We start from the raw sequence: 25402 nt of genomic DNA on the forward strand, positions 1-25402 counted from the left end.
ATCCCTTGGAGGAGAAAATGACAACCCACTCCAGTATTCTTGCCTGGAAAATCCCACGGACAGAGGAGTCTGGTGGGCTACAGTCCACAGGGTTGCAAAGAGGCAGACATGACTGAGTGACCTAGCACACAGGCATGCGTGTATATTTTTTATAGACAGCTGATAGGAAGATTCAAATACATAATTAATCGGGAAGTCAAACACATTTTTAGTTCCATATATTATTCATTTAAACAAATTATGTAAGTTACAGTTTAATTATCTTTAGATTTCATTGTTTTACCAGTGATTTACCTTTTTTCTTAAATATGACTGATCGCTCAAGACTTGATTCAGAAGACAAAGTTCTGTTTTTTGTTTTTTTTTTTTCCTTAAAGCTATTTAGGCAGTTCTGTCGGAGAAGGCAATGGCACCCCATTCCAGTACTCTTGCCTGGAAAATCCCATGGATGGAGGAGCCTGGTAGTCTGCAGTCCATGGGGTCACTAAGAGTCAGACACAACTGAGCAACTTCACTTTCACTTTTCAGTTTCATGCATTGGAGAAGGAAATGGCAACCCACTCCAGTGTTCTTGCCTGGAGAATCCCAGGGACGGGGGAGCCTGACAGGCTGCCGTCTATGGGGTCGCACAGAGTCGGACACAACTGAAGCGACTTAGCAGCAGCAGCAGGCATTTCTGTTACCAATAGTTTGCAATCAATCTTCAGATTGTGAAATTGAGAATTTATTCAAGTGAATAAAGCTGGGCAAAAAAATTTACCTTTTAGGAATGGAAAATAATGTAGATAAGTTTAATATTTAAGAGTGAGCATATTGTAATATTAAAATATAGTGTCAGGAGTATAATACACAAAAACCAGGAAGATGTCAGCTTAACCTGAGTGAACTCTTAACATTATAGAATAGGACCTGACTTTTAGCTTGCATATTTTAAAAGATGCATGCAAATATTTCCTCTCTGCTCCATTGTATCCCCAGCATTTAGCAGTGCCTGTCATGTAGTTGGTGTTCAGTAAACATTTAAAACATAAAGTAATGGGAAAAGGATTTTGGAAAAGAACACAAATGATTGAAGAGATGAAACTAGTCTTTTTTGGAATAGTCAAAGAGATTAGGGCTTTTTAGAATAAATAAATAAAGAGCAAAAGACAATTCAGTTCAATTCAGTTGCTCAGTCGTGTCAGACTCTTTGCAACCCCATGAACCACAGCACACCAGGCCTCCCTGTCCATCACCAACTCCCGGAGTCCACCCAAACTCATGTCCATTGAATCGGTGATGCCATCCGACCATCTCATCCTCTGTCATCCCCTTCTCCTCCTGCCCCTGATCCCTCCCAGCATCAGAGTCTTTTCCAATGAGTGAGCTCTTCGCATCAGGTAGCCAAAGTATTGGAGTTTCAGCTTCAACATCAGTCCTTCCAATGAACACCCAGGACTGATCTCCTTTAGGATGGACTGGTTGGATCTCCTTGCAGTCCAAGGGACTCTCAAGAGTCTTCTCCAGCACCACAGTTCAAAAGCATCAATTCTTCTGCGCTCAGCTTTCTTTATAGTTCAACTCTCACATCCATACATGACCACCGGAAAAACCATAGCCTTGACTAGATGGACCTCTGTTGACAAAACACATTTCAAATGTTTGTGAGATTATTATGAAACATTTGTAAGAGATCTTCCAGAGACAAAATCTACAAGGTACATTTAGAGACAATTTTAAAATTGTAGATTCTACCAAACTCTAGAGTACTTTACTGTTAATTCCAAGGACTAGTTCCAATAAACATTTTCCAAAATATTTCTATTCCCAGAGAAAGCTGTACCTATAAATTGTTTTAAAACCCAGATTATTACCTGTCTGACATTACTTCTGGGTATAAAAGTAGGTTAACTAAAAATAAAAATAAAAATAAAAGTAGGTTAACTAGCAGTAAAGTAGCAAGTACAACTGCTTCACAGGTGTCTAGTTATCTGTCTAACACGTTGGTAAATATTGTATAGAATGTTAAAGCCCTGGTTGCTGAAAATCATTAGTATATTCACCTCAGTTCCTTCTTGACCAGTTTCTAGCCTCTCTTTCCATTTTGCCCCTTCCTTCATTTCTTCTAGATTGCAGTTTTTCTCCCAACTTTATTGCTATAATTGACATATAACATTGTATAGTTATAAAGTATACAACATATTGCTTTAATACACTTATGTATTGCAAAATGATTACCACCATAGTGTTAGTTAACACCTGCATCCCATCACATAGTTGCCATTTCTTTCATGTGGTTAGAATAGAGTAGGTTAATGTTTTGAAAGGACATCCTCGTCAGCTTCTCAATTAGCTAAAAGATAGAATTCTTCATAATGTTTTGATTTTGTTGTGTTCCTTTGTAACTGTGTTAGTTTGAGCTGATGTGATATAATAATATCATAAAGTAGATGGCTTGCAAACAGAAGAAATTTATTTCTTACAGTTCTGGAGGCTGGAGATTCTAAGATCAAGGTGCCTACAGTTTTGATATCTGATGAGGGCTTGTTGCCTGGTTCATGTCTTCTTACTATGTCCACACATGGCAGAAGGGGCAAAGGAGTTCTCTGAGGTCTCTTATATCAGGGCACTAATCCCATTCATGAGGGTGATCTAATCACTTCCCAGGGTTTCCTGGTGGTTTAGCAGTAAAGAATCTGTTTGCCAATGCAGGAGATGTGGGTTCGATCCCTGGGTCAGGAAGATCCCCTGGAGAAAAAAATGGCAACCCACTCCAATATTCTTGCCTGGAAAATACCATGAACAGAGGAGCTTGGTGGGCTACAGTCCATGGAGTCACAAAGAATTGGACATGACTTAGTGACTACACAGCAACAACAAATCACTTCCAAAAGGCTCCACCTCCAGATATCATCACATTGAGGATTAAGTTTCAGTATGGATTTTGAGTGGGCACAAATAGTTGATAGCAAGAGTAATAACTTTTTTCATTTTTCACATTTTGCTGCAAAGATGTCCCACTTAACACTGGGACAGAAGTCAGTTTTCTATACTTTGAGAAGAATTTAAGTTAAACTTTTTGAAAATCTTTTTATTTCAGGTTGATTTATCAAAGGATCTTCCTCACTGGAACAAGCTCAAATCGGAAGAGAAGTATTTTATCTCTCACATCTTAGCCTTTTTTGCAGCCAGTGATGGAATTGTGAATGAAAATTTGGTGAGATTTGGTTTCTACTTTTGTTCTCATTCAGCAGTTAAATGACAGTAATGGCAGTAAGATAATCAGACTGAACCTGAAAAATGTCTAAGAAATTTATCAAATGAAGCTTAACTCTTGAAAAATTTTTTTCTGATTAAGTGTCAAAGGCAAGTTTTCATTTGTATTTGACCCCACCCCCCACAAATATCATGAAACCAAGCATATTGTACCAATAACGACTGCTTACAAGGCATAAGCATGAGTTTGTGTTTAGTCTTAGATAGTAATCCCAATAAAGAATCTGCACCTTAATAACCTTTCCAGAGCTCTTTAATAGAACACTGGGTCTGGCTCCCACTGTATTATGATTGGTTATAAGGCATGCTTTCTTACTAAAAAGAATGGGAAGATGCAAACTTTCGTTATCAACTGGTAGGGGCTTCAGTAGATCTACTTAAGGTCAATTCTACAAAGCAAAATAATTGTTTTTGGTAGATGTTCTAAAATTTATTTGGCTTTATAGGTAGTATTTCCAACTTACAGGTCAATTTATTTAATTGCTTAAGAATACAGTATGCAACTAATTGTGGTGGGTTAATGGATTAAACAGTACCACTTAGAATAATTCATAAGGTCTTTCTGACCTGTTTGTGGCATCACAGGTGATTCTTAGGTGATAATTCTAATGTTCAGGTTCTGATATACAGTGTTTAATGAGAGCCCGTAGAATCGGATATATTTATTTCCCTTGTTTTTTTAGGTGGAGCGCTTTAGTCAGGAAGTACAGGTTCCAGAGGCTCGCTGTTTCTATGGCTTTCAAATTCTCATCGAGAATGTTCACTCAGAGATGTACAGTTTGCTAATAGACACTTACATCAGAGATCCCAAGAAAAGGTATTACTGCTGAGATTTTATTTACAAAGCTCTATCTATCACTTGGTTATGTTGATGTTAGGAAACTAAATATAGGGAAAGATTATTCAAATATGGAAGTTTAGGAATACACTATTTTCTATTACTCAGTAATGTGTTGGGTTAAAAAAAACTTGCATAGGACCAATAAATCTTTGGAAATTATAACTTAAAAAACTGTTCATCAGCACATTTTGTTTAGAAATTAAATATTCTAATTTAGTCAGTTTTGTGTCAGACCAGATTCAAACCACTAATTTGAGTTTTATTTTGACTTCTATAGTTTATGGACTTGCCAAAATACAGAGAAACTCCGGATACTATGCATACCATAAATTGCACAGAATCAAATATAGTATGATTAAAAACAAGTGAATTGGGAATTTCCTGGTGGTCCAGTGGTTAAGACTTGGAACTTTCATTGCCATTTCAGGGCTCAGGTTTTGATCCCTGGTTGGGGAACTAAGATCCTACAAGTCTTGTGGTGCAGCCAAAAATGAAAACAAACAAAAAACCCAAGTGAATAACTTTGCCATTAATTCTTCTGTTTTTACAGAGAATTTTTATTTAATGCAATTGAAACAATGCCATATGTTAAGAAAAAAGCAGATTGGGCCTTGCGATGGATCGCAGATAGAAAATCTACTTTTGGTATGTAACTTTAATTTATATTTGATCAAATTTGCTTAGGTTATACAATACTATTTTACATGGTGTAATATCACTATTCCTAAGAATTAATTGGAAGCTGGTGAAAAAATAATCTAAATCTGTTATATATTCTGTTTATTAAATTAAAAGTTGAAAGATTAAAAGGTCAGTGCATAATTTCAGGTAAAGATGAATATCTGGGACAACCCAGACAGATAGGGTGGAGAGAGAGGTGGGAAGGACACATGTATACCTGTGGCCAATTCATGTGGATGTATGGCAAAAACCATCACAATATTGTAAAGTAATTATTCTCCAATTAAAATAAATTAATTAAAAAAAAGAAGAATCAAAGAATCAGTCACATAGACTCGGACAAGAATATTAGAGCAAGACTATATGCTTTGAGTAATGTTCATTTTTTTCCCTAAAATAAAGCAAGTCAGAGTCCTAATATTTTTCAGAAACAAATATATAGATTAGTGCACTCAATTAAGGCAAGAACAGTTTGCAGTAACAGGCTTATTTTTCAAATAAGTTAAATGCAGACACCTTGTGGGATGAATTGAGATCCAATAACATTTTTTTAAGGAAAGAATTAACATTGTCTCATATACAGTAGTTGCTCAATAAACATTTATTACATTTAACTAAAATATTCAGGTATTTAATATAAGTAGCCCTAAGTACCTTTCTTATTCTTATCTATTTCACAATTGATTGTCTTTACTTTCTGGTTTTATTCATTATGTGCAGAAGGAGATCTCAAAATTTTCAGTTTGTACTCCTTTGCACTCTTAAAAATTATTGAGGGCTCCAAAGTGATTTTATTTATATGGTTGTATCTATGGCAGAGAAGGCAATGGTACCTCACTCCAGTACTCTTGCCTGGAAAATCCCATGGACGGAGGAACATAGTAGCCTGCAGACATTTACATATTAGAAATTAAAACCAAGAAACTTTCAAAATATTTACTAATTAATAGATATTAAATTAACAGTAACAATCCATTATATTTTAAAATAAATAATGTATATTTATGCAAAGAAACACTGTATTTAAAAAAAATCAGTGAGAATAACCTAGTTTTTTATTTTTGCAAATCTTTTTAATGTCTGCTTTATAGGAGGATGGCTGGATTATATCTGCTTCTGCATTCAATTTGTTGCAGACTGTTGTTTTGGTTGAAGTATATGAAGAAAATCTAGCCTTATTCAGATATGTAGTTACAAAAGGGAGGAGTATTTTACCAGGTTTTTCAGATTGTTGTGATATATCATGTAGCCTCTGGAAAAACATCACTCTATATTAATGAGAGAATGATGGTAATAATGATAAGTAATGCCTTAGTATCACTGTGAAAATTGTTTTCACCTCATAGACCTCCTGGTCTGTGGATCTCCAGGGATTCCTGGCTAACACATTGAGAACCAGTGATTCAGTGTAAGATGTGGACAAGTAACTAGTATATCAGGGAAGAAACACATATGTGGCATTGCCTTGAGTTCATTTTGATAATGAGAAAAGCAGTGGTTCTCAATGTGCATAAAAATCATCTGGAGAATTTTGGAAAAATTCTGCAGATTCCTGGTTCTCACCAGAGAGTGATCTGCATTTTATACCCAGCTAATTATCTCACGTGAAGAGCTGACTTATTGGAAAAGACTCTGATGCTGGGAGGGATTAGGGGTAGGAGAAGTGGACAACAGAGGATGAGATGGCTGAGTGGCATCACCGACTCGATGGACATGAGTTTGAGTAAGCTCTGGGAGTTGGTGATGGACAGGGAGGCCTGGCGTGCTGCAATCCATGGGGTTGCAAAGAGTCGGACACAACTGAGCAACTGAACTGAACTGAATTATTTCAAAATTGATTGAGAGGCACATGGTGAGAAACTGGCTTTAGAGAAAAACAAAGGGAAACATAAGTGTTCAATATGCAGTGAAGAGATCAGTGTGTCTAGGAAATGATGGAAAATTATGGTGTGCCTCGCAGGAAGCATGTTTTCATGACACTACCAGAGAAGTAACCTAGAAAGAGAGAAAATACAGGAGGGCAGCAGTCATCCTATGGCAATCTGCTTAGTTTTTTAAAAAGTGTCATATACCGCTTACTTTAAAAATATCTTTAAAGAACTTTAAAACATTAAATATACAGATTAAACTTTAATATATGTAATGAAATTACGTTCAAACAACAAAAAAGTATAAGTTCTACAATCTTAATGCATTGCATCATAGAGGTTAGCTGTATATTAAAAATACATGCTTCCGTATCTCTAAGACAAATCATGATGCCTTTGCAATTCATCATAGCTTTTATAAGAAGCATTTTGAAAGTCTCTTTGTGGTTCACATCTATTCTTGAAAATTCGTAAAAAAAAAGAAAAGAAAAGAAGGCTATTCTTTTTGGAGAGGATTATAGGATGATAAGGGGTGAAGTGAAGTGAAGTCTCTCAGTCGTGTCTGACTCTTTGCGTCGGACACGACTGAGCGACTTCACTTCACTTCACTACTTATCATCCTATAATCCTCTCCAAAAAGAATAGCCTTCTGTAATTATTTCTGTTTTGATTTTCATTCTGTAGCATTCATGTGTGGAGAAGGCAGTGGTAACCCACTCCAGTACTCTTGCCTGGAAAATCCCATGGATAGAGGAGCCTGGTAGGCTGGAGACCATGGGATCTCTAGGAATTGGACATGACTGAGCAGCTTCGCTTTGAGTTTTCACTTTCATGCATTGGAGAAGGCAATGGCCACCCACTCCAGTGTTCTTGCTTGGAGAATCCCAGGGACAGGGAAGCCTGGTGGGCTGCCATCTATGGGGTCTCACAGAATCAGACACGACTAAAGTGGCTTAGCAGCAGCAGCAGCATTCATGTGAATGCATAGCATAGTTAAAATGACAATGTTCCTCTTAGTCACACATGTATAAAATTATAGTCTTGTTCCCTTACAAATAAATGTTCACGTGATATCACATTTATGTTGATTAAAAATGTCTCCATTTTAACTATCCATTCTTATTAACAGTAAGATGAAAATACAGTAATCTATGTAAATAAATGATAAAGCTCCATGCTAAAACAAGCAGCTCACTAGTCTGAAGAGCTATTTTTGTTTTCAAAGGGGTCAACCGAGCATAGTATGCAAACATACACGTATATACATACTGCATTCAAAAACATCTACCTGCACCCATACCCATAGGCATGTGTGGCACAGATAAATCACTTTTTTTTTTTTTTTTGAGTGTGGAAGACTTTCCAGATTTCAAGACCTGTAGGAGTCCAGTGTTGAACAAAGCACCTGAAGTAGAGGTGCTTTTCTGCTCTAGTAGGTTGAAGTACCAAATTTCTTCCATCGAAGACTTGGCTGTCTTGTTGATTTTATTTTTGGCAAAATAGTTATGATATGGTTGTTAAAAATATATATATGTAAAAACATATATTTTCCATAGGTAAGCTTGAACATGTCTGCAGTATATATTAATATTTCAGAAAGTGAAGCTACTTTTTTCTCCCCTAGGGGAAAGGGTGGTGGCCTTTGCTGCTGTAGAAGGAATTTTCTTCTCGGGATCTTTTGCTGCTATATTCTGGCTAAAGAAAAGAGGACTCATGCCTGGACTCACTTTTTCCAATGAGCTCATCAGCAGAGATGAAGTAAGGAGTAAAGTCTTCTTCTAGTCCTATTTGTATTCCTAGCTGGTGTTCATTTAGTTTTCTTTCCCTTGAAAATGCTTATGGTGACACAGATATCCTGGTAATTGAAATAAGAAGTCATTTCTTCCTTGGGTTTTAAGTCTGTGTTTTCCTCCTAGCTCTCTTAGTGTTTCTTCTCAACCTCTGTGCATCTTTATGCATCAAAGTACTCCTGAGTTCCCACCTTAGCCTCTTTCCTTCCCTCTACATGGCCTCCTGGTTGATCTTATTTATTCGCATGGAATCATCTGCCACTTAGGTGCTTGTAAAAACTACAACTTTATCTTTAGCCCAGTTATTCTTTCCTGAGCTCAAAACCCATATATTCACGTGCATGTTTAGATATTTTCTCCTGGAAGGCTCCACAGATATCTCAAGCCTAGTATTTCAGGAAATCAAACTCATCATTTTCTCCCAAATTATGTTCTTCCTGTTTTCTCTATGTCATTGAGCAAAGCTATCTTCTATCCAATCATCCAAATTTGAAATCTGGGAGTCATTTTAGATTGCTTCTTTATTTTTTTAGCCACATTGAGTCAGTAACTAAATCTTATCTCCCTGTCTGCAACACTCTTTCCATCTTTACTACACCTCCTTTTTTCCAGCTCTTGATTACCTTCTCACAAGTTGCCACTTAAAACTTTCCTGACCCAATTAAGGAAAACTGACCACTCTTTCTTTTGCATATACCTTTGAAACCTGAACTTGTCCCTATTTTAGGTTCCATAACGTATATTGTACTTGTCTCTCTAAGCTCAAGTGCAGAAACCTTTTCATTGATCTTCTTTTCTCAGGGTTTAGACGGTTACAGCCATTCTGCTCACATTGATTGACTTATCCTGGCTTCTTAGCTTATTTCCATATTGACCTTGTCAAGTTATTTAATTTCTCTGAGCCTCAGTTTCTTCAACTATACATCTTAACAGGGTTTTGTTAAAATGCAATGAAATAGTATATATGAAAGTACTTTTCAAGTGCCGCAAAATGCTTTGTGTAATTACATTTTGTTGTTTCATGTCTTTAAATTTCTAGTTATTTTCATTAATGTCATGTATGATTATTACAGAGAATTAAAATAATAAAATCATTCAGTCTCAAAACGCCTTTCATATCGTATTGATATTTCCTTCTAGACTATTTTCTGCATTTCTACGTTTCAGTTCAGTTCAGTCACTCAGTCGTGTCCGACTCCTTGCGACCCCATGAATTGCAGCACGCCAGGCCTCCCTGTCCATCACCAACTCCCGGAGTTCACCCAGACTCATGTGCATCGAGTCGGTGATACCATCCAGCCATCTCATCCTCTGTTGTCCCCTTCTCCTCCTGCCCCCAATCCCTTGGCTGAGTGCCGAAGAATTTATGCTTTCGACTGTGGTGCTGGAGAAGACTCTTGAGAGTTCCTTGAACAGCAAGATCAAGCCAGTCCATCCTAAAGGAAATCAATCCTGAATACTCTTTGAAAGGACTGATGCTGAAGCTGAAGCTCCAATACTTGGGCCAACTGATGCAAAGAGCTAACTCAATGGAAAAGACCCTGATGCTGGGAAAGATTGAAATTAGAAGGAGAAGAGGGCGACAGAGGCTGAGATGGCTGGATGGTATCACCAATGCAATGGACGTGAACTTGGGCAAACTCCAGGAGATGGTGAGGGACAGGAAGGCCTGGCCTGCTGCAGTCTGTGGGATTGCAAAGAGTCAGACATGACTAGGTGACTGAACAATAACACTTTAAAGGCCATCATACTTACTTGTCGATTTCTTTCCAGAAATACAATAACAATTTGTAGCACCACCTAACAATATATGAATATGTCTTTTCTACCACAATTGGGAAGTTCTTCCAATTCTCCTTAAGTAATCCTTCCTTCTCCATTGACTTCTGATATCTTCTTTATTATATATTAAGGATTCAAGTATACTAAAACCTGTTTCAAGGCTTTTCCTTTAACCTGTGTGACAAATGTCATGCTGTAACAAACTATTTTCATTATTATAGTCTTTTGTGTTTTAAAAATTAGTAGGCTAAATCTCAAAACTTTTAAAGTATTCCTGAAAGATTCTGCTCATTTAGTCTTGTAGATTAATGTTTTAACTTAAAAACAGTCCCACTGGGATTTTGATTGGAGTCGCTTTAAACCTCAAAATTAATTTTATTCTCTTATTGATTTAACAATTACAAGTGCCTTCCTTTTTCATACTCATCTCTGTAATTGGTAGCTAGCTATTGGTTCTAATCGATATTTACATTATCACCTATCTGCAGTATATCTGAAATTCTGCCTTTGGTCATTTGAAATATCCTCTTGAGTCGAGTGGGAGAGGTATGTTTTACTAGTAAATTTTCTAAAATTAGTTATTTAAAGAGGCTTTTTCTTGTTTTTTGTTTTGTTTTGTTTTGTTTTTTAATGATTTCTTCTGGGAATGACAGTTTAACTAGGAAAATAATCCTTGGAATACAGCCTTTGATTTGAGCCTCATCTTTCAATTGTCTTTGGTTTTTTGTTGAGTCTTTTAGAAAAGGGTAAACAGCTGTGTTGTTTAATCCTCTAAAGTGCATATTCCTTCCTTCCTCTCCTCCCTTGTTGGCTTACAAAATTATTTCTTTTTCTGTGTAGTTTAGAAATGTTAATTGACTCTGCCTTGTTGTCAGTATCTAATTGTTAATTTTGTTTAGAACTCCATCATCCTTCTCTGTCTCTGACCACCTTCTCTTTTTTGTTTTGACTTTTTGAAAAATTTTTCAGTTGTTTTCAGCTTTATACCATCTGTTCTGTGTTTTGAAATTCCAGTTATTGTAGGCTGAGTCTCCTTGCACTGTTTCCAATTATTTAAGATTCTATAACATTTCATGTATTTGCACAACAATTCTATTCTCAAGGTATTTCACAAATTTGTTTACTTCTGTCTTTGAGTTTTCTGCAGTGTCATTTCTGCTTTACACAGCTTCAGATGGTATCCTTAATTCTTCAGTTTCCATTTTCCTCGCACTGAATTTATTTTTATCTTGAACCATTCTTGTTTAATATAACTGTTGTGTTTTTGAAATCTGAGTTTTTCAATCTGTCTTAATTTTTAAAAAGTTAAAAATAAATTAATTTAATTCTTGGTTTTTCTTACTTTGGTTTCCTTTCCAAAATGCTTTTGGTTGCAGATTTGTTGGTTTTGTTGTTGTTCGTTAATTCTTCTTTCATGTTAATTAACTGAGATTCGCTGGCCTTGAAAATTTTTCATTATAGGTTATTATGATTGGCATTTTAATGAGATTTGGGGAAAAGAAGATCCTGGCCCTGTTAATCCTTCTTCCATCTTCCAGAAGTTCAGTGTTGCATTCCTAGCTTATATAAAGCCTGATATATCACTGTGTGAAAATAACTGATAAAACGTTCTTTGACAGTGGTATTTTTCTTCTGTTTTAGGGGCTTCACTGTGACTTTGCTTGCCTGATGTTTCAATACTTGGTAAATAAGCCTTCAGAAGAAAGGGTTAGAGAGATCATTGTTAATGCCGTTGAAATTGAGCAGGTAAGCAGGGATGCTTATATAAGTAGCACATCTCTCTTTGATGTTTGACTGCTTTAGATTGACTCATGAAATTGCCATTTTGTAGGTCAAAATAGATATCAGAAATATTCTATGGTCAACCTGGCAGTACCAATAGATGATGTATTGCAATTATTATGTCAAGTTAAAATTTGGCTTATAAGCCAGTCTTTATTATATATTAAGATTTTATGTATACTAAAATTTGTTTCAGGACTATTTTAAAATTTCAGTTATATATCAAATTTCATGCCATACCCAACTATTCTAATTATCTTAGCTTTAGATTTCTAGATTTTTAGCTACTAGAGGGCAGTGATGGTTTCTTGTTTTGAATTCCTTTTTTTTTTTTTTTTAACTTTTTATTTTAAATTGGAGCATAGCTGCTTAACAATGTTGTGGTAGCTCCGGGTATACAGCAAAGTGACTCAGCTATACATGTACATGTATCCATTCTCCCCTATTACTCCCCTCTCATCCAGGCTGCACGTAACACTGAACAGAGTTTCCTTTCCTATACAGTAGGTCCTTGTTGGTTGTATTCTTAAAAAACTAGCAAGATATCTAGCTTTAAGCATGCATCCTATGTTCATAGAATGAAGAAATAAATGAATTAGTGAATAGTAAAATGTGATTTATGGGCATGTAAAGATCTCTAAATAGAAAGACACAGATGCTTCACTTAGAATGTATTTTTATCATTTGAAAGAGCTAGTTGAAAAATAAGTAAGTTTTTACACTTAAAAAAAGTTTTCATATTTGAAGAGAGAAAAGTCATTAAATGGATTTTGGTATTTTTTAAAAATTTATCTGTTTTTTATTTATTGGTTTGGCTGCATTGGGTCTTAGGTGCAGCATGTGCACGAGAGCTCAGTAGCTCTAAGGCATATGGGATCTTACTTCCCCGACCAGGGATCAGACTTGCAACCCCTGAATTGCAAGGCAGATTCTTAACCACTGGACCACCAGGGAAATCCCAGATTTTGGTATCTTGTATCACTTTTAGAACTAAATCCAAATGGTTAATATGTTTATTTTTCCTCTATTAACACTTCACCACTGTCATTAAGAATCTGCCTACAATGCGGGAGACCTGGATTCAGTTCCTGGGTTGGGAAGATCCCTGGGAGAAGGGAATAGCAATCCACTGCAGTGTTCTTGCCTGGAGGATTCCATGGACAGAAGAGCCTGGCAGGCTATAGTCTGTGGGGGTTGCAAAGAGTTGGACACAACTGAGCGACTTTCACTTCGCTGTCATTCAATACAATGGAGTTCAGTTTGTCTCCCAATGCTCAGATCCATTTCTAATACTTTCTCATTTTCTCTGTTAATTGTTTTTTCTTTCCCAGCTCCCTTTTAAGTCATGTTCACCACAGCAATCATCTTAGGTGAATCTTTTTCTAGATATTTCACAACAAAATATCTCCTTTCTTTCTATTGAGAAAGCATATAAATTTGGGTCCTACAAGTTCTACTTTAAAAATACCAGTAATGTAGTAGTTAGTTTCAGTTTACTTTGGCTACTTGAGAATGTGAAATAGTGTGAATAGCAGCACCCCAAACCTTTTAAGCAAATGGGCATTGTTGGCCATGTTGCAAGAATTAATGCTAGTGTGCTTTCCTCAAACAAGATCAGTGATTTAGAAGACTGAGAAAGCTAAAACCCTCTTTTTCTTTGGAAAATATATATTATTTATTGCTCTTTCTTTGTACTTTATTCTGTTTTTATTTATGTCTCAGGAGTTCTTAACAGAAGCCTTGCCAGTTGGCCTCATTGGAATGAATTGCGTTCTGATGAAACAGTATATTGAGTTTGTAGCTGACAGACTGCTTACAGAACTTGGATTCTCAAAGGTAAGGTGTTTCAAACATATTACTACTAGCTAAAATGTTATAGTCAGGTAAGGACTCTAAAATACATACTATATTTCACTGAAAGCGTTTGTAACACACTAGTCTATTTTTTTTTTAACATTAAACTTTTTACTTTGTATTGGAGTATAGCCAATTAACAATACTGTGATAGTTTCAGGTGAACAGCAAAGGGACTCAGCCGTACATATACATGTATCCATTCTTCCCCAAACTAGTCTATTTTGTAAATTGTCCATGAAAGGCTTGTTTTACCCGAACCAGTTGATTTTGCAAAATCCTTAAATGAAACTTAAAATGAAATTCATTAACAGAAGTAGGAGGCTGATAAATCATAGAACTAATAAGCTCAATAAATTATTTTATAATAGTTGTAGGTATCTATTTACTAGGACCATCTTTAAGTAATTGGATTTAACATGCCAATATGTGTTTACCCTGAGGTAAATCCCCATGTGTCTCTGTTGTAATTTGAGGCTTAATACTTTTAAGTAGGAAATCATTATTAGGAGGACATTAGCTGTCGTAATTTGACCCTTTGAAGTCAGTTGTCTTTAAGTTATTTCTGTCATTTTGTTTATCAGAGATAATGTACCTGAATTTCATGGGTGTCTTTCACATGAGGTGGAGACTGCAGCCACACTACCTGGGTTTGAATCCCGATTCCACCACTTGCTAGCAATGTGACCTTAGGCAAATCGCTTAACCACTGTCTCAGTTTCCTATCTGTAAAATGAAGATAATAGCAGTGATCCTTACCACAGATTATTGGAGAAGGAAATGGCAACTCGCTCCAGTGTTCTTGCCTGGAGAATCCCATGGACAGAGGAGCCAGGTGGGCTGCCGTCCACGGGGTCACAGAGAGTCGGACACGACTGAGCGCACACGTGCCGCAAACGCCTGCTGATGAGCCGGCACACCTAGAGCGCTTAGAATAGTGTCACACATGCAGGAAATGAGCACCCGGTGGCCACGTGGTATTCACCATAAGTGTGACACTCATCACGGTTTCCTGTGTATCAATATTATACTGTTAATTAGAAATGTTAGGTTCTGATTTCTCATGGGAATAGAAGTTTAACTTATTGAGCCTTATAAAATCCATGATGCTTGTGGGTAATCATTAACTCTCTTGATAATGCGCTTATTTTCTGGTAACTACAAAGATATTGTGATGAGAATCAGATGGGACAAAGGTTTTTGGTAACTATATATTGTAAAATATCACCGTTTATATTTTTTTAGGTGCAAGATCCTCTCTTTTGCTGATCATTAATGAGATAAAGATATGACCTCTGAAATTTATAAATTGTGTGTTAAAAGAAATTGTTTCTCTTTCTAAGTTACATGTTTATCATAATAAAATTAATTTGCTTCCTTAAAGCCTTAAAATGAACTCACTATCTTTTAACCCACCACCATATGTTTACACCCACACATCCTCCTTCTACTTATTGGAAAATTACAGACCTGTGGGTCTAGTTTTCCTTGGAAAGTTTGCTAATTGTAGGTATACAAAACATGCCTCCTAAGAAAATCTGGACACAGTACAAAACCTCAGTCTCCACAGGCCTTCAAACTATCTCAGTAAATTCCAAAAAGCAGAAATTATACTGACTCTTAGATTTTAATGCAATAAAATTAGAAATGAATAATAAAGGATTACCAGAAAGTTCCATCTACTTAGAAGTCAAAACTGTGTCCTTTAAAATGAGATTAAAAATGAAAATATAAACTAAATGACAATAAGATTACTATATATCACAATTTGTAGATGCAACCAAACGGATCCCCAGAGGAAAATTTGTATCCTTCAAGGCATATATTAAGAAAGCGAGACAATTTTAAGTGCATGAGCTAAAAAACTTTGAACTCAAGGAGCTAGAAAAGAAATTATTTTTATAATGATAATTTTTGGGCTTTCCTGGTGGCTCAGACAGTAAAGAATATGCCTGTAATGTGGGAGACCTGGGTTCAGTCCCTGGGTTGGGAAGATCCCCTGGCGAAGGGAAGGGCAACCCACTCCAGTATTCTGGCCTGAGAATTCCATGGACAGAGGAGCCTGGCGGGCTACAGTCCATGGGGTCGCAAAGAGCTGCACACGACTGAGGGACCAACACACTTTGGTAAAATTAGAGGTTATTTAAATTAGCAAATGGTTGTCGCTTATACAGAATTCCAAACAGAAGCCACATTAATGCTGTTTTCAACTTAGTTTTGGGTTAGTCAATAAATATTCAAGTACTTCTGTGTGTCAAAACCAAGCTACTTGATTGAGGCTGGCCTTAGCTGTTTTGCTCATGCGGTGGGTGATTTGGAAGATGCTCAGTTTTAAAATCTAGTGACCCTATGACCACTGTCCAATGCACTTTCCACTGTATCCTGCCATGAGTGAAAGCTCACATTTTTACTGCCTTTTAACACTGTTTCTGACACAGTTTCACAGAGTTCCACTACATCAACCACACCCAGCAGGTCTGCTTTTTTTGGGAAAAAAATACACATAGCTTTATTAAGATATAAATGACAGAACATGCAATATGCCTATTAATAATGTACAATTCAATGGTTTTTGGTATATTTGCAGAGTTGTACAACTGTCACAACAATCTATTTGAGAACATTTTTATCCCTCCACAAAAAAATTCTATTCCCAGTTAGCAATCAGTCACTTACCTTTGTTCCATCCCCCCGTAGCCCTGCTGTTGCTGCTTAGTTGCTTCAGTTGTGTGTGATTCTGTGTGACCCTATGGACTGCAGCCTGTGTGGCTACTCTGTCCACGGGATTCTTTAGGCAAGAGTGCTAGAGTGGGTTGCTATGCCCTCCTTCAGGGGATCTTCCCAACCCGGGGATCGAACCCCAGACTCCTGCCTTGCAGGCAGACTCTTTACCCTTGAGCCACCAGGGAAGCCCCCACCATAGCCTAGGCATTACTAATCTAGTTTTTGTCTCTTCAGATCTGCCTGTTCTGTAATTCCCACTTCATATAAATGGAATCATACAATATATAGTGCATACTGTATACTGGTACATGGTATATACAAAGTCAATATAATGTTTTAAAGTTCCATTCACGTTAGCATGTATCAGTACTTTTTTTCCTTGTTATGGCCAAATAATATTGCATTGTATAATTATACCTAATTTTGTTTATCCACTTATTGGTTGATGGTGGCATTTGGGTGGCATTTTTTGGCTATTATGAATAATGCTGCTATTAACATTCTTGTGTAAGCTTTTGTGGGAAAATATGTTTTCACTTATCTTGGATACATAACTAGAAAACAAACTGTTGAGTCATATAGTGACTCTATCTTTAATCGTTAGAAGAACTACCAGACTGCATTATTTTATATTAACACCAGCAGTATATGAGGGTTCCAGTTCCTCCACATCCTCACTAACACTTACTGTCTTTTTTTTCCTTCCGGTTTTGTTGAGATATAATTGACATATAGTGTTATTTAAGTTCAAGGTACACAGCATAATGGTGTGACTTCCATACATCAGGAAGTGGTAACCACAATAAGTTGTCTTTTTTACTACACACCTACAGCCATCCTGTGTGTTTAGTCGCTAAGTCATGTCCGGCTCTTTGCGACCCATGGATCATAGCCTGCCAGGCTCCTCTGTCCATGAGATTTCCTAGGCAAGAATACTGAAGTGCCATTTCCTTCTCCAGGGGATTTTCCCAGGGGATTCTCCAGGGATTGAACCCAGGTCTCCTGCATTGCAGGCAGATTTCTTTACCATATGAGCCTTCAGGGAAGTGTCAGCAGCCATCCTAGTGTGCAGTGGTGTGAAATGGTATCTTATTGTGGCCTTGATTTGTATTTCCCTAACGGATAATGATTTTGAGCATCTTTTCATATACTTATTGACCTTCGGTAGGTATTCTTTAGAGAAGCATTTATCCATTCAGATCCTTTGTCCATTCTAATTGGGTTATTTGAATATGTTCTTTTCTCTGGTATTCATAATTACTGTCTGAATATTCCAAATTTAAAGAATTCTCTTTTATTGTTCCTCACGAATCATCAATATGTCTCAGTTTCCATCAGGCTGTATCTCCAAGCCTGCTTCTTGAATTCAGAAGCAGTGAAAAAGCTTCTTGTCATCTTGTGTTCCATTTTCTGTTTGGGGTTACAATAGACAGCATTTAGTCTGTCTTCCCTGATCATGGTTCCTTAACAGCAATCTGAAGATTACACGTCTCCTGTGAACTGAGAAACATTTAGGTCCACAGAACATTGTTAATAACGTAATATTCTGTAGTATCACGTAGATGTGACAGCCTAGTGGTGGTGGCTCGGTTGCTAAGTCGTCCAACTCTTTGGACCCCATGGACTGCCGCATGCCAGGTTTCCTTGTCCCTCATTATCTCTTGAAGTTTGCTTAAACTCATGTCCATTGATTCAGTCATGCCATTCAACCACCTCATTCTCTGTCGCCCCCTTCTCCTCCCACCCTCAATCTTTTCCAGCTTCAGGGTCTTTTCTAATGAGTTGGCTCTTCACATAGTAATAATACCTGTGGAAAATGCCTATAATATCTTTGGTGTTTTAGAGTTCTCCAGCTGTGAAAACATTTTAGTTTGGTATTAAATCTTCTATTTCGTGAAATAATCTTTTTTTTTCCTTTCAATTTCTGAGAACACCAGAGTTGCTAGTATAGTTCCTTTAAGAGGCTAGTAGGCGATCTTAGTCATAGGACCCTAGGGAATATGTGATCTCCAGGTGATGATACATGGTGTTGGGAGACCCAAGTTATCTGTTGCTCTTCTTATGTGATGCAATTTGCTTCTTCAGAATGTCTAACAATATTTCTTTTCTTTTCAGGTTTTTCAAGCAGAAAATCCCTTTGATTTTATGGAAAACATTTCCTTAGAGGGGAAAACAAATTTCTTTGAGAAACGAGTTTCAGAGTATCAGCGTTTTGCAGTTATGGCAGAAACTACAGATAATGTCTTCACCTTAGACGCAGATTTTTAAAACCCTCCCCATGTCGAAACTAATCATTGGTAAATAGCAGCCTATTTTTCTCTTCTTAAAAATGAAACACCAACCCAAAATATCTCCTTTAGGGCTTAGGAGTTTGCTCAAAAGGAAATCTGAAACCAAATATCAATCAAGTTGATTTTATAGAAATATCCTTTAATTTACTGTTTATCAGTCAGAGTGTGACCTCCAAATGATTTTGTTTCATCCCTAAAATATAAGATGGCATTCTGTAGTTGTTAAGAGCATGGGGTGAGGGGTCAGATAGAATTTGAGATTCTGTCCTACTTTGTGTGACCCTTGGAAAGTCAGTTAATCTGTCTAAACCTCAGATGACTGTAAACCCTAAAGTGAATGTGATAGCAGGTCCTAAATTCATAGCGTGTATGAGGATCTCAATCCCACGACATGGGTTCTCAGCCAATACTGCTGTTGTGGCCTCCTCCTCTCTCTCTTCCCCTTCTCCCTCTCCTCTTATTATTATTATTAATAGTGTTAATTGCAGTGATGTGATAAAATTCTCCATCTCCTCAAAGTAACTGTGATTCTAGGTCCTAAGATCTAGAATTAGATCTTTGTGTTTTTAATGTTTTAGAAGAATGTAAATATTTCCTCAAAAAGATTGTACTTGTCATTAACATGAGAATAACTTCTTTGACTTTCTCAGCGTTATAGTTAAGGAAATTTGGTTCTTAGCTGCTTTGGGCAGAATACTTAAGAGTGGAATCCTTGAAGTTTTCATGATAGTTGACCTTGTAAGCAAAATGATTCTGCTCTGTTAGAAATTAAAAGGATCATTTTAGCCAGATGTAGCCCTGAAATGTTTAAAACCAGGGTGAATTAGCTAGAATGGTATTTCCCAAAGAGTATTATAAGAGCTGTCAGCCTGTCTAGGTCTTTTGTGGGGAGAACAAAAAAGATTCTGTGGTCAAATGAGTTTGGGAAATGTTGTATGCTCCATTCCTCTTTGGAATGTGAAGTTGGTACATCAAACACTGAGAAATTCTGCAGTACATCAACGTATACCACACTGCATATTCCAGACATACTTAACAAAGACCTGTTTTCCACCTGTTAACATCTCACCTAACATCTCACCTAATGTTCCTCAGAACACAGTTTGGAAAAAGCTGCCCCAGAACTATTTTCTACATGGAAGAAGGGCTTGTGGTCCAAGCAAGGGAGGGCCTGGTGGGGATTATTGAGCCATTTCCACTTTGTGCCAAGCTGAGAAGTGTCCCTATAATTGACTGCAGCTATATTTCTTATACTCCTAAAACTCTCTTATGCTGTTATTGAGATTCAATTCTTTTCTGGAACTATGCACGTCACAGGATAGCAGATGGTGAGGGAGACTGAGGCAAGGCCAGCCCACAAGGTCTCTGAGAAGTCTGCTCCCTGTATGGGAGAGAAGTGTCAAGAGGTAGCCTGAGCCTAAGCAAGCAATGGGTTTCCCCACCCACAGCAAACTGTTGTGTACAATTCTGGCTAATAAGGATTAGAGATTTTCTCTTTGCATAACTTTTTGCTCCATTCAGTCCACAACTACCTAATGCATTACAACGGGGAGTTTTCAAGTGGATACAAAAGGAACAGGCCATGACTTTATCTGTTAGAGAGAATATCAGAAATGAGCTATTTTGGCCTATCATAATACCATATACTTATTCAAAGATTCAGAGTTTGCTGAGTGTTTTTATATCACCTCATTTGATCTCAAAACAGCCTTATGAGTTTGATAGAGCAGGCAGGATTGAAATTTTATAGATAGAGGGGGTGAGGCTCAGTCAGGTTCAGTGGCTTGGCCAAGATCTGCTCGTAGTCACTGTCACTACAATACATTGTTTTTTTCTTAGAAGTTACCATGTTTCTAATATTTAGTCCTTGCTATCCATCTTGACTAGATTTTGCCTATTTTCCCATTAAAGTATCATATAGTTCAATTAAGATATCACATACATTAATTATTGTATCATAAACATTATAACTATATTCAGGTAATATGTTCAAAGATATTCATCTACTGCTAATACAAAAACTTACATTTAAAGTTGATAATATATCGGTAGTGACATAAGAATAAATGAAAAAAGTTTTATATTGCATATTCCCTTTGTTTTGAATCCACCTCTTTCTCATAGGTAATGACAGGTGCCTTAATATGAAGCTTATTTATCGTAGCATCTACCTAACTGTAGTGAGATGAAGTTTTAATACTGAAATACTGGAGTTTTTAATACACTGGTTTATTATATTCAGTACTCTATCCCCTTTTCCGAGCTTCCAGGTTTCATATTTATTTATTATGTTCAGTATTTTGGTTCTTAGTTCTTAGGGAGTCAAGAACTTGTAGAATCTCTTTTTAATATTATCTCACAAGCAAAGAAAATAATTCAGAACATGTTTATAATTTTTTTGTTTTAACAGCACATGTATTTAAATCATTGCTATAGTAGTTAAAATTAAGTTTATTATTTAAGAATGTAAAAATTAGTCATTCAATGACAAATTGCATTTATTAAAAATGTTTCGCTGTAGCATGTAGAATCATGACTTGAAAGGACTCAGGAAGACTGTTTGCTCCAGTGCTTTCAGACAGGGCTGTTTTGCTGTTTCAGTTACATATGAAAATAAAATAAACAACTATTCTTACAATTTAAGCTTACCTCAGTCATGTTTTTATATATGAAATGTTTCCTTTCACTCATTTTGAAACATTCAGATGTTTCAGCTTCTTTTGCCATTTTGATTTTCATTTGTTCATGGAAAACATACCATCTTGTATAGTTAAAAAATAAATTCTTTAATATTTAGAATTTTGCATTTTACATTTAAATATGTTAACATCATGTCATAGAATTCCTAAATTACAGTTATTCAGATTAAGCTAAGGGCCACATGTCAATAATTTTCTGTGATTAAGAAAGCTGATGGGCTGCAGGAATGCCAGTTTAATCCTGTAACCAGCTGTTATGTTTCTGAACTAAGATGAGTGAATGGGTAGCCAACTCAGGAACTCTTCATAATCTACATGAGTGGCACAGATCGGAAATCTGGATATCTTTATTTTTCCCTTCCTTTAAATGGTCTGCTCCTGTTTTAGACAACTACAGGTTCAAAGGAAAATCTGATAGTCCCAAGGCATTAGGATGAAAGAATTCAAGCCTTCAAATTTGGGGCTTAATTGTATTAAAGAAAATACAGGTGAAAATGAAAGACTGAAGAATTTTTTTTTACACAGGTAAAAATATAACAATTCAGTCTTTTTCTAAGTTTACAAGAATCTTAACTTATATATTTGACTCTGTTTTACAACTGTGTTTTGATTTTTCCAAATGTCTGGTCATTTAGCAAAGCAAGTATCTACTATGTACATAGAAAGCTTTATTGAATGTGGTATATGCAAACATTTTTAATGTATTTTACATTATGGTGAAACAAGACAATCCTGCAAATATACAATTTGATTTTTTCCAAAGAAGTGAGTTGTTTAGTTCGTTTTTTTGCCTTAGTACGTGGAAACAAACTGCATCATGTCTCTGTCATTTGGTGTATGGCCTTTTGAGTAAGAATGTTTCTTTATAAATGCAGGGGCTATCCTAGTGAAGGACTGTATGTATTTTCTATTTGTGTATGCAGATAAATACATGTTGGTATTACTTCATTCCTCCTACCACTCTTTGACCCAAGTGGCACCCCCTTCAGCTGTCTCTCATCTACTTTCTCTTAATCCATGAGCCTTTCTTCCTGTCTCTTTGAATCCAGCTGAGATTCTACAATATATCATATTACTAGTAGTAACATTCTTATCAATACCCTGAACTCTGTTCTTTATCTGTGTTTTCTACCCTACGTAGACAATTCGAAGCAATTCTCCATTCTGTTATGAAACAACAATCGAGTTTTTCCCTGTTTGTACCCCCGCAGCCAATACTGCTAGAGAAAAAGTCATATAAGACAAATTGGATCTCCTTTACATTTGTGATTACCTACCGTCTTAGTCCATCTGGGCCACTATACAAAAACTGCTGTAGAGTGGGTGGCTTAAGCAAGACATTTATTTTTCACAGTTCTCAAGGTTAGGAAGTCAGAGATCAAGATGCTGCTGCTGCTGCTGCTGCTGCTAAGTTGCATCAGTCATGTCCGACTCTGTGCGACCCCATAGACGTCAGCCCACCAGGCTCCGCCGTCCCTGGGATTCTCCAGGCAAGAACACTGGAGTGGGTTGCCATTTCCTTCTCCAATGCATGAAAGTGAAAAGTGAAAATGAAGTCACTGAGTTATGTCCAACTCTCAGCGACCCCATGGACTGCAGCCTACCAGGCTCCTCCGTCCATGGGATTTTCCACGCAAGAGTACTGGAGTGGGGTGCCATTGCCTTCTCTGATCAAGATGCTAACAAATGCAATGTCTGGTGAACCTTGTTTCTTGGTTTATAGAAAGCTGCCTACCGGCTGTGCTCTCACATGAAGGGGGGCTCTCTGAAGGCTCTTTTACAAGGGCGCTAATCTCATTCATGGGCTTCCCTCTTGCGGTTCATTAAAGAATCTGCCTGCTAATGCAGGAGACGTGAGTTCAATCCCTGGGTCGGGAAGGTCCCCTGGAGAAGGAAATGGCAACCCACTCCAGTATTCTTGCCTGGGAAATCTCATGGACAGAGGAGCCTGGTGTGTTACAGTCCATGGGGTCACAAAAGAGTCAGACATGACTTAGCAACTAAACAGCAATCTCATTCATAAGGGCTCTGCCTTTATGATCCACTCAGTTCCCAAAGACCTCACCCCCAAATACCACCATACTGGCAATCAGGTTTCATTAAAAAAAAATTTTTTTTTGTTTGGGGACTAGGTTTCAATATGAATTTTGGTGGGACCCAAACATACAGTTTTAGCACCTACGTCAGCACTGTCTGACAATCATAGTACAATTTCCTGGTAAACTTGTTCTCCATTCTCCACAACTGCTTTTTCACAGTTTCCACACTCTGTTCCTACCCTTGCTCCCCAAAGAGGTACCACTCTCATGTATTTTTTCTTTTGGAGCTATGGGCACTTAAGAGAGATTCTCGGCAGAAAAAATTGACAATCTAGAACCTAAGAAGTTTGCAGTAGAATCCAGGATACAAATTTCTATGCATGATTTCTGCTTGATTACAAGCTGAGAGGGATTGAGGAGAATATCTCTTCTGCTCTCCCTTCCGGGAATAACAGCCACTTAATCCTGGGAGGTCTTGCTTCTGTTCCCACCACGTGATTCTCACAGCGCTGCCAAAGCTCCTTCGTTTGCACAAAGCACACTGCATCTGTCTGGGCGCAGCATTATGAATGTGATCCGCGCGGGGCCAGGTCCTTACCTAAGGTGTTTTCCAACTGAAACTAAAGGGAAAAGTTCACTTTTATTCTAATAACAAAGCTAGAAAAAAGGTCCTACCTCTAATGCCAAAGTCCAACCCTATCCCAATTCTTCGCAACTTTTTATTGTGCAGGTAATAAATGCCTATATTTTGCCTGAGATAGTTCAAGGTAAGTTTCTTGTGTGTGCTTAGTCTCTCAGTCTTTTGTGCTACTTTTTGTGACCCTTTGGACTGTAGCCCCCCAGGCTCCACGGTCCATGGGATTCTCCAGGCAAGAACACTGGAGTGCGTTACCATTTCCTCCTCCACGGGATCTTCCGGACCCAGGAATCGAACCCGTGTCTCCTGTGTCTCCTGCATTACAGGCAGATTCTTCCTCACTAGTGCCACCTGGGAAGCCCAGGCTTCTTGATTTGCAACCAAAAGGACCATAGTTAAAGCAGAAAATGGTTCTGGAAACAAAACCAAGTGACAGGAAAGAACCTGGGTGTTTATGTGTGTTTCAATCCAGGAGCTGACAGTCTGGAATTTGCACCTTGGGTGATCCCCAAGAGCCAGGTGTTCGAGGCTTCAGTGAAAGGAAAGTACTGTCTGGAGGACAAGGTGACAAGGAGGAGCAAGGAGCTGAGCTGAGTTGTGAGTCTCAGAAGAGCACGGTTGTTTCAAAAGAATGTGGTGTCTGTGGCCTGTATGATCAGTCGGCAATAAAAAAGAAAAAAAGAAAAAACAACTGTCCTTGCTTTACATGACCTTTTTAGGTGACTTGTGCATCTGGGCTTTCTGTCCCATATGCCACCTCTCACAACCATAGCTGCTCTCTGTTCATTTCTCCAGGTTGGTATGTTCACACATCAGGAAAAAAGCATCTCCAGTGTGTGTGAGTATGCTCTCGACAGTGCCTCACCAGTAACAACGGTGTCCAGGTTCTAAGAGGAAAAATGTGTGCTTCACTGTATTTTGAACACTTAATTCTTAATAAAATATTCTTTGTACATACCTTAGCATTTATAGGAAGAGGCAATGGCACCCCACTCCAGTACTCTTGCCTGGAAAATCCCATGGATGGAGGAGCCTGGAAGGCTGCAGTCCATGGGGTCACTGAGGGTCGGACACAACTGAGCGACTTCACTTTCACTTTTCACTCTCATGCATTGGAGAAGGAAATGGCAACCCACTCCAGTGTTCTTGCCTGGAGAAT

The 25402-nt window shown here is 37.5% G+C and overlaps 1 protein-coding gene across 6 annotated transcripts in view; it reads left to right on the forward strand.

Moving 5' to 3' along the window:
* Positions 1-24931, forward strand: part of RRM2B (ribonucleotide reductase regulatory TP53 inducible subunit M2B) — a 36040-nt gene extending 11109 nt beyond the window's left edge. Inside the window, exons 3-10 of one of the 6 annotated variants that reach the window (XM_060393867.1) lie at positions 3080-3196; positions 3939-4072; positions 4647-4741; positions 8270-8403; positions 11859-11963; positions 13722-13835; positions 18693-18874; positions 24442-24931. In XM_060393867.1, coding sequence (XP_060249850.1) covers positions 3080-3196; positions 3939-4072; positions 4647-4741; positions 8270-8403; positions 11859-11963; positions 13722-13835; positions 18693-18845 — 852 coding nt within the window. In that variant the 3' untranslated portion in view covers positions 18846-18874; positions 24442-24931. The other 5 variants (XM_012184037.3, XM_027973161.3, XM_012184039.4 and 2 more) reach the window with 5 other exon arrangements.
* The last annotated feature ends 471 nt before the right edge of the window (positions 24932-25402 follow it).

The sequence above is a fragment of the Ovis aries genome, chromosome 9 (assembly GCF_016772045.2).
Source record: "Ovis aries strain OAR_USU_Benz2616 breed Rambouillet chromosome 9, ARS-UI_Ramb_v3.0, whole genome shotgun sequence".
Classification (NCBI taxonomy): Eukaryota; Metazoa; Chordata; class Mammalia; order Artiodactyla; family Bovidae; genus Ovis; species Ovis aries.